The 10,147-nt window shown below is 36.6% G+C and overlaps 1 protein-coding gene across 2 annotated transcripts in view; it reads left to right on the top strand.

The window, feature by feature from the left end:
• The window catches only part of LOC306888606 (cell adhesion molecule-related/down-regulated by oncogenes-like), a 40,414-nt gene extending 30,532 nt beyond the window's left edge, over window positions 1–9,882 (top strand). Inside the window, exons 14-19 of one of the 2 annotated variants that reach the window (XM_079447035.1) lie at window positions 1,199–1,321; window positions 2,911–3,102; window positions 5,276–5,571; window positions 6,737–6,816; window positions 8,719–8,981; window positions 9,178–9,882. In XM_079447035.1, the coding sequence (XP_079303161.1) occupies window positions 1,199–1,321; window positions 2,911–3,102; window positions 5,276–5,571; window positions 6,737–6,816; window positions 8,719–8,981; window positions 9,178–9,332 (1,109 nt within the window). In that variant the 3' untranslated portion in view covers window positions 9,333–9,882. Of the gene's footprint in view, window positions 1–1,198; window positions 1,322–2,910; window positions 3,103–5,275; window positions 5,572–6,736; window positions 6,817–8,718; window positions 9,047–9,177 lie in introns of both variants that reach the window. The other variant, XM_079447036.1, reaches the window with a different exon arrangement.
• The last annotated feature ends 265 nt before the right edge of the window (window positions 9,883–10,147 follow it).

The following is a 10,147-nucleotide window of genomic DNA, read 5'->3' on the forward strand; positions in this document are numbered from 1 at the left end:
TACACTATTTTCTGAAGCCGCTAAATTATCAACATGATCAAAACATTGCAGAAAAACCTGTTGTGCACACTATATTGATTGATTGTTTATTTTTTTAGCAAGTAAAAGTCCTTTTAGTATAATAATAAAAAACAAAATCCTATTAATGAGCCATAATAATACCCTTAAAAAAAATTAAAAATTGTCTAAATGTTCAATGTTCCGTAAATAAAAAATTCTGACTGGCTTATGTCAGGCTTTACAGGGTTAATTTTATGCTAACTTTAAATGCATAATCAATAAAACTGTCCTTTAATCATATATTTCAACTTTTTTATATTAAATTAACAAAAAAAATAAAATTCTTTAGTTAAAGTGTCTGTAACCACATGTTTTTATAAACGTCCAATCAGATGTAACCACTTTGATTTATTTTGGGAGGTTGATTCAAACCTTTGTAAGTCATTTTGACTGATTCATTACACAAATCGGTTCATAAGAGTCATTTGTTCCTGAATCAGACTACACTAGCTGTGCTGTATATTTATTTTAATGAATACCCAGCAAAAACAATGCTGTAGATGTTTTATTATATTTGTATTATTTTGTTATACTCTAACTTTTATCTCATCACATTCAATTCTGACTGAAAACTCACAATTTATATATCATTTCATCAATTGATTCAGCAGTGGTGCTGAATAACAGTGTGGGAAGTTGTGTGTGCAGAGGAAAAAGTTTCATGTGTCTGTGTGTTTTGCGTTTTTCTCTCTCATTATGCAGTACAGCAGCTGGTCATTTAGTGTACACCATGCCTTCGCTGTGTTAAAAAGAGAAGTGAGCTACACAAATAAAATATTGTGGCACAAACTGTAATTAGAGAGCTGGCTCTCAACATACACGAGTGACTGTGGCGAGCGGCTGCTACGATATGTGTGTGTGTGTGTGTGTGTGTACTCGGGGCCCTGAGTGTGTTCAGTGGGAATACTGGAGCCAGGCCAGAACAAATGTTAAGCTGCCTTATAAGGAGGCTGTTTGCAGGAAAGCAACTGTCTGAATCATTCTGGGACACTGTGAGAATGAGAGAGAGAGTGTGTGTGTGTGTGCAATTGAGAAAATGAATTGTGGTTTGGAGAGAACAACACATGCTTTGAGAAAAGCCCTTCTCATTCAGCGGAGTCTCTTTCATTGCTTTTCTTTTCCCGCCTCCTTCTCCTAGGCTTCAAATTCTGGCACTTGATTGGTCAACTCCAACCCGAGACGTCGTACGACATCAAGATGCAGTGCTTTAACGACGGCGGCGAGAGCGAATATAGTAACGTCATGATCTGTGAGACCAAAGGTGAGAAGCTGAAGTACCGTCACAGGAACGCTATATTTAACATGTAGACAGGATCCCATAAAGCCCCTGCGGTAATGACAGAGGAGAGCGAGCTATCGTTTTATTAGTAGCTAGACAAAGAGAGACATTGTGCTGCGTCTCCTTGACATCATTCACTGATAACTGCCCTAATGCAGCACTGTTGAAATCAAACCAGAGTGTCATTCACAGCCAGAGCAAATAAAAATCATGGAGTGCAAACAGACCTGCTGCTACCACAAGCTTTAGGACTGACAACAGTTGCATTGTTATGTGGTGCTTTATTATTTCTTATACTTGGGTTAGAGATTTGAACAAACCCCTAAATTTTAGAGCATTAGTGTTAAACGGTGCATAATTTATCCTGCCCCATTAGTTCTACAGACATGAATGATTCATCAAATCTCGCAGCTTGTTGAGGAGAGCTGTTTTTCTAAGCAATTGAAACAATTTTTTTTTTCATGTAACACAACAAACGAGAGGAAAGATAATCCATAGAGTAGAATATTATTTTGTAGGCTTGCTGTAGGCTCTCTTGTGATCAAGAAAGAATCCATAACCATAGTAAATGTGCTAAAATCATTCCAAACAGCATAGCAGGTTAGCAATGGCCTAGCAACCACACAGAACATCCTTGCAAATATAGAGTGCAACAGTGCTTGTATTTTTTACCAATAATTTTTCCTGCAGGGATATTTAAAAAGTCTTTCTTTCAGAGTCATAAGCCATTAACCAAACCAACCAGTTACGAAGTGAATCAGAACATTACAGAATTTTGATTTGAAGCTAAAAATATTTGAAAATCAGACCAAAAATAAAAAGACAATGGTACAATACTGTGTGCTTAATGTCTTCAATGAGAGAAATAACTACAAAGCATTGTGTATTACATAACTGAATTGAAAACAATGAAGAAATATAAATATATTGATTTAAATGTGTTATGTATATAGAAACAAAATATTGCAAAAGATGCATATTATGCATACAAATGTTATGTAGCTTGAGAGGGCATGGAAACTGACTCTACGTCATTAAAGGTGGGGTAAACAATTTCTGGTAGCCAATGTTGACATTTGAAATCACCAAAACAAACACGCCCTTACCCCAAAAGTGTCTCGCCCCTATTTATATAGCTCCGCCTCATACATACGTACGCATTACGCATCCCAGGCAACGATTAGTTCTGTGAAACTAGAAACATTACTTATTTGATTAGTTCAAATAAGTAATGGTTTTCCCATTTATTCACTGACACCAAAATCCACTCCAAACATTCTATCATCTGTATAGGAGTGCACTAAAACACTTCAAACAGCTTATTGCTCAAACACCTTATACCCACTACACACTGTTCACATGTCCTAGTGTATGTGTAAAAACCAAAGTATGCTTTGGGCTTTCAGTATTGTCAATGAATTTTGCCAGGGCAAGCAGCATTTCTTTTTATAAGTGTTAAAAAACACTAAATCAGTAACCAATAAGTGTAGTACTTGTGACATATTCTCTTGAAAGACATCTAGATGTTTCATCCCTTCAAACTGACTTTTTTCCATTTTTTTTCCCTTCAGCCCGTCAACCTCCAGGTGTGCCCAGCCAGCGCCCCATAACCCCTCCAGGCTTTTTCCCCGCAGATACACCCAGCCAGCCGGGCGGCCTGCTCTACCTGATCGTGGGCTGCGTTCTGGGCGTCATGGTGCTCATTCTGCTGGTTTTCATTGTCATGTGCTTGTGGAGGAACCGACAGCAGAACAGTCTGCATAGTAAGTGCCACTTCCTGTTTACTTCCTGGACTAGGTTTTAGTTTTTGTCCATATACTTGTTGGGGCTGCTGAGAACCAAAGTACTGAATGATTACTAAGAGAACTATTGAATTTCCATTACTGTAGTATCCAAAACGGTTACAATGTTTTTTTTAAGGTGTATATTTTTGTTGCTTTTGTAAGTATCAATTTCTTTTGCAGCTACTGTTGTTATTATTATATTTAGATATGTAGTAATGAGACCAGCAGCGCTGTGTTGTTTTAGTTTATGTAGTATTTCTGTAAGGTTAAGGGAGGTTATGTTATGTCAATAAATTATTTATGAAATTGAGTTAGAGTCCACCTCCTGATCACCTCATGGTTTTCATTGCCTGTCCTCGACAGCCGGCCCTTTGAAGTTTTCTTTCTTTCTGTCTTTTTTTCTCTCTCTTCCACTCTCAATGAGATTGAGTAACAGAATAAACAGTGCTGGCCACTGCGGTGTGTATAAGTAGTAACACAGACACACCTCCCCCTGAAATAGGCCACAAATGGGCCTGCTGACTTTAATCACACATACTCCGGTTTGCTACTAGCTGGTTTTTCATGTGTGTTTTGCAAAAGCATTATAATTTCATATTTTTGCTTTTTCTTCAGCATTTTTAATGCAATATTGACATCTTGACTGTAATTTATTAGTGTAGTTATGTTTTGTGAGTTAATATTTTCTAAAAAATGTTGGATTTTACCATTTACACTGCTGTTCAAAAGTTCGGTAAGATTTGTTTTTGTTTTGAAAGTCTCATATGCTCACCAAAATTTATTTGACAAGAAAATAAAGCAAAAACAGTAATATTGTGAAATATTATTACCCTTTAAAAGAACAGTTTTTAATAGTATATTTTTAAAATGTAATTTAATCCTGTATTGGTAATTCCAAATTTTCAGCATCATTACTCTAATCTTGCAGACTAAATCCGAAAATTTCATCTGAACTTCAAATTGCGCAAATTAAAATTGCGAACTGAAAATACGTCTAATGTAAATGCGTCAATTTCACAAAACAGAAATTACATGGTTTTTCAGGCAATTCGAAAAAGGAATATTTCGCAAAACTGCAATGGAGATGTTTTTTTCGCATATACAGGTCACACAGCGTACATAAAGTCATATGATCATTCTTCAATGTACTATAACCTCCAAGAAACACTTTATACGTGGCTGCTCTCAAGTAGCTATAAGGGGCTTTCCTTGCCATTAATGCATAGACAATTTAGACTGCACACATCTGCGGTGCAGTGTGGCTCTGATACGGCCACTGAAGCTGAATGCGGCCACTCTAGTTAATACTTGTTTATTCCAGCCGCGCCATGAACGTTTCTGAAGTGGCTCTCCTCGTTGCTTTTGTAAATATAGCCAAAATCCCTCCAAAATACTTTGCCATGACTTATCGCGAGAGGCAAAAGGTTACGTTTTAGTCGCATAACATGGGTTAATGCCATCATTTCGCAATACTTTTTTATCGACATTTAAAAAAATATCACCAATGTTTTGCGCAAATCTGTAATGGAAACACGCTTACTGCCTCCAAAACTTTCGTCCATCATAAAAAAAATTTGGGTTAGGTTTTCGTTTTCGCATCCGTAGCAAGCTTTTGATAGGAAAGGATGACGAATATGAAAAAAAAGAAGAAAAAAAACGCATACGAAAATTTTGGACTCTGTGTGCAAGGACCTTAATGAATATGAAAAAACGCATACGAAAGTTTTAAACTCTATGTGCATTGACCTTTAAGTGTCAAATGATCCTTCGGAAATCATTCTAATATGCTGATTTGCTGCTCAAGAGACATTTATTGTTATAAGTGTTAAAATGCTGCACAGACAATTTTGTGGAAACTGATATATTTTTTCTGGATTTTTTGATAAATGGAAATGGAAAGCATTTATTTGAAACATTTTGTGACAATATAAATGTCTTTGCTGTCCTAGATGAATAAAAGTATTAATTTCTTTGGGAAAAACCCCAAACTTACCCAAGATTTAAATGGTATAAAAGTTTGAACTTTTGAATAGCAGTGTACAATAATTACAGAACAATTAACAAATAGTTTTAGATATAATTAAGCATGTCACACAACAGTATGACAACTACCCATTACAAAACATACTAACATAAAAAATATTCTCTATAGAATACGACCCTCCAAGTTACCTGTACCAGTCTGCAGAGATGAACGGCTATGTTCTGGAATATTCCACGCTGCCGGGCTCCAGCCATGTGAATGGAAGCGTACACACAGGCTGTGGACACACTGCTCCCATGATGCCCCAAGCCTGCCATCACCTCCACCACAAGCTGCCCAACGGTCTGGCTTTGCTGAACGGATCAGGAGGCCTCTACCCTCCTGGGCATCCGCACATGCATGACGCCTCTCTGCCCCACAACACCACGGAGTACGATCACTCACACCCTCAACACCTTCATAACGTGAGTACATGTGTGTGCATGTGTGGTTGTATTTAGATTAGAGTAGAAATAAAGTGTCTGACGTTGTTGGCCTCATGGTTCCCATGAATTTTTGTGTTGTAGCTCTTACTGTATTGTGGAAAGCTGTATTAACCAATTAGCATCCAGAACCATTATAAATCCATTTTACAGAGCAGTGTAGTACATAATGTAGCATGGTATAATGTTTTATTCTCTAGACATATTTAATGAATTTACTGGGTAGTGTGGGTAATATATTCTTATTATATTAAGACTGCATTTATTTGATCAAATGTATAGTATTCTTTTTTGATTTTATAATTTACATCTCTCGATTCCTGTGAAAATCTGAATTTTCAGCATCGTTTATTCCAGTCTTCAGTGTCACATGATCCTTCAGATATCATTTCAGTATGCTGATTTGCTGGTTAATTATTATCGATTATTACTGAGACTCAATTATTAATAATGGTTCTTATTATCAATGTTGAAAACAATTTTTCCTGCTTAATATTTTTGTGGAAATTGTGATAAATATTTTCCAGGATTATTTGAAGAATAGAAAGCTCAAAGGCATTTGTTTGAAATAGGAATCTTTTATAACACTGTAAGTACCTTACTTGCGCTTTTGATCAGTTTAATGTGTCCTTGCTGAACAAAAGTACTAATTTCTTGATTTTTTTTCCCACAAAAATATTAAGCAGCACTGCTAATAATAAATGTTTCTTGAGCAGCAAATCAGCATATTAGAATGATTCTGAAGGATCATGTGACACTGAAAATTCAGCTTTGCATCACAGGAATAAATTACATTTAAAGATATATTCAATTAGAAAACAGATACTTTAACTTTACGATTTAACTTCAAATCCTATTTTTTACAAAACAGTGTAATACAGTACACTAGTATGTTGTGTTATAGTGTAAAATAGTGCAGTATAGTATAGTGTAGCCTGATAGTATTTACATTATGGTGTAGCATCAAATATAGAATTGTAAAAGGCCTGTTTAAGGCAGGTTCTATGGCCATTTTTACGTCCATGGTCCATCTGCTCCCAGGTGTATTAGTGTAGTTTAATGATACTGAGAGTAAGAAACAGTACTTATATGTGACTGGAAGTGAAAAACGGCTAGTGTTATATCTGTTGTGTGTTTGCTGTGGCAGGGTGGAGGGATATACACGGCTCTGCCCCAAAACGACTCATCAGACTGCATGAGCTGTCAAAACTTCTGCAACAACAACAGGTGAGAAAGAGAGAAATGTAATACTGGAAAAGTCAAGCCCAGTAGCTTGTTAAGGTTTGGTGTTTACATGCCTGCAGAATTATGTTTTGCTCAGCACACCTCCAGTCAGCAAACCAATCATCTGTTCCATCTGGTTTTCATTTCACCCCATGACCTGAGCTTATTCTGTTCTGGGCTAAACACACACACACATACACACATGGCGACTCCCCTCGACGAGGCTTGTACTCTAGTGTGTCCGGCAGTAACAGTTTACACTGAACGCACTCTTAATGAGCGCAGTGTTTATTTAGCCGCGGCCAGCGGGAGAGCTGAGGGAAATCCTTCTGAATGGAGCTGATATCAGCGTACCAACTAACCATGTGCATCTGTGTACACTTTATATCCCTGGTTACTTCTCGAGTGAGCATACAGTTATCTGCATGTGTATTTATACTCTCAGGTATTGTTTGTTTATGTGTGTTGAAGCCTCTGTGTCTTATCAGCATGTGCAAACACACAGAGACACAGGCTGTTGAGTCTGGTCAGGCAGCGTAGAGACTCGCGGAAATAAATCTGTGATCTCAGATGCGATCAGAGTTTGACATTGCAGAGATGCTTGTTTCAGCTGGTACACAGGCTCAAGCTGTACTATAATGGTTTTATTCACAAAAAAGAAAGAAATCACCCTTATATCCTTCTGAACGGGTGTGACTTTGGTAAAACACAAAAGTAGAAACTTTGAAGAATGTTCATGCTGCACAGTACACTAGAAGTATATTGTGACGAGGGATGGAAAGGTCACACTTAATTTTAAGGTTCAATTCTTGCTATTAACAAACCATTAACTATGACTTTTTCCTCAATAACCTTCTAATTTGCTGCTTATTAATACTGCAGTAGTTGTTAAGTTTAGGTATCGGGTAAGATTAGGGATGCAGAATATGGCAAAGCTTTATAAGCACTAATAAACAGCCAATATGTTTATAATAGGCATGCTAATAAGCAACTAGTTAATCGTGATAATTGGTCCCTATAGTAAAGTGTTACTGATGTAAACACCTTTGTGTTTATAATAAATATGATAAAAGTGGTATGCATGATTTAAATACATTATTTATTTATTTATTGGTTGATATTGGATATCGTGCATGTTCATTTTGCGTGTTTCTACATTTATGTTATTTGTTGTCATCAAATATTGTAAAGCACTTATAATTTAATTACACTGGTAAATGTAATATTTAAGAAATATCAAAAATAATATTAATTGTTCATACTGTGCATAATAATGGTGCCTAATGCCTAAATGTACTTAACCTGATCTCAGCTCATTTATTTATTTTCATAAAATAATTTAATGTTAATGATACCTCGATGTTGTTAAATGTTAACTGAAATAATAATAATTAAAATAAAAGGTTTTATTTTAGCTAGAAACATTTCTCATTTTCATTTGGTTTAAACTGATGTACTAAAATAGTTCAAACTGAAATAAAAATGAATAAAAACGATATTAACAGACAAACAAAAACGACAACATAACGGCATGGCCGCAAGCACAACATAAAAATGACAAAATACACACAAATAATTACTAAAACTTTAACAAAAATCTAAATAAAAACTAATTCAAACTTAATAAAAACAATAATAATATCTTTAATACTGAAATTGTGCACAAAACTTTTTTAGAAGACTTCAAATAAAGTTCATATTGTTCTTGAAATATAGTGAAATATACAGTATATTCATATGCACCACTTTATGATGCTTTTTGGTTGTTTTTTTGACCAAAAACCTCTCCTGCTGGCAAAAGAATATGCTTATATCTGTGTTTTCATAAGAAAATGCTTAGTTTGAAGTTACGTCGACACGTGCGGTTGCCCATATTTACGTCTTGCGTTTGTGTTTTGCGAACAGGTGTTACGCAAAAACCAATGGCACTTTCTCGGGCGGCACTCTCCCTCTAATGCACCGCGTGGCAGCGCGCCAACCCGACGGGCTGGAAATGATGCCCCTCAACCCGGTTTTGTCTCGCTGCCATGGACGTGACAGCCCGCAGCTCAACGGCTCCCAGGAGAGAGATCCAGCTGAAGAGGCAGAGGAGGGCAAGGCTCCACCCCTTTCCCAGAATTCCCCTTGTCTGCCAGTGGAAACAAAGTCCACCCTCGAGCAGCAGAGAGGTGAGAGAGTTTCAGGGCTATAAAGAGCTCTCTGATTCACTCCGCACTCCCTCTGAATGAGGAAAGTCAGTGTTTCTTCTTGCTCAAATTACTGCATTGGCAAACTGTAAATTACCCATCATGCAATATTATTTTACCTGACTAGACTGCTGCATATTGGAGTTAGTGCATAAATCTGTTTGTGTGTGTGCAACAGGAGTTCAGCCCGTGCACCATGAAGACTCGGAGGGTCCTGTGGTGTGTTGGGAACGGCTGGGACTGCCTGATCTGGACTGTAAGGAAAAAACAGCCTGGCTCTCTACTGGAAGCCTGACTGGAGATCTCATCCAGCCTACCATGCAAGAGATCTGAACACGTCTAAACCAGAAAACACTTATGCATCAAACACACTAAACACAAGAAAGAGAACGAGAGAAATTGGGAATAGGAACTAATTTTTAAAAAAATATGAAACGGCCAGTGATGGATTGGTCAGAGACATTGTGTGACTTGAAATGGACACTAAACTGACTGCTTACAGAGCTGGAGAAGACTGACAAGAAGAAAGAAGGACGGAAGAGACTTTTAGGCAAAAATGATGGAAGACTCAAAGGCTGAAATGATCCCACTTGTGAGAGGACTTTTAAAAGTAAAAGCAAAAACTCTTTAGATGACTTATTTATTTTTTTGTAGTAGTAAAATATTATTTCATATGAATGTATCTGTTGTAAGAAAAAAGTTTGTCTTTTATATTATTTATGCTTTTTTTTTTGATGATGATGAGACTTTTTATTTTTTTTGTTTTTTTATTTGACTTTATATATTTTTTTTGTTTGTTCCACAGTGTGGAGTTTAGCCATTGTATGTGTAAAGTTTTGTAATAATATAAAGAGAAGATTAAGTATTACACCTATCCATTTCCTCCTCTGAAGTTTTAATGCTACACTGTACTTTACACTCTCAAACTGCCAAATTTTGACGAATATTAAGTTTCATATGGCCCCTCAACATGGTTTATTGCACCCCTAAAACACATGTAATCCACAGCTCGAACCTAGGAAGCCTGCAAGCTCACATCTAAAACGTTGGGTTTTGCGGTCTTCACCTAGCCTAAAATTAGTTCGCTCCCACTATAATAAATAAAGCAGCCGGTGCCTGAGGGATATCAGAAATATCTGCTCAAGTAT

The sequence above is a fragment of the Barbus barbus genome (genome assembly GCF_936440315.1).
Source record: "Barbus barbus genome assembly, chromosome: 22".
Taxonomy (NCBI): domain Eukaryota; kingdom Metazoa; phylum Chordata; class Actinopteri; order Cypriniformes; family Cyprinidae; genus Barbus; species Barbus barbus.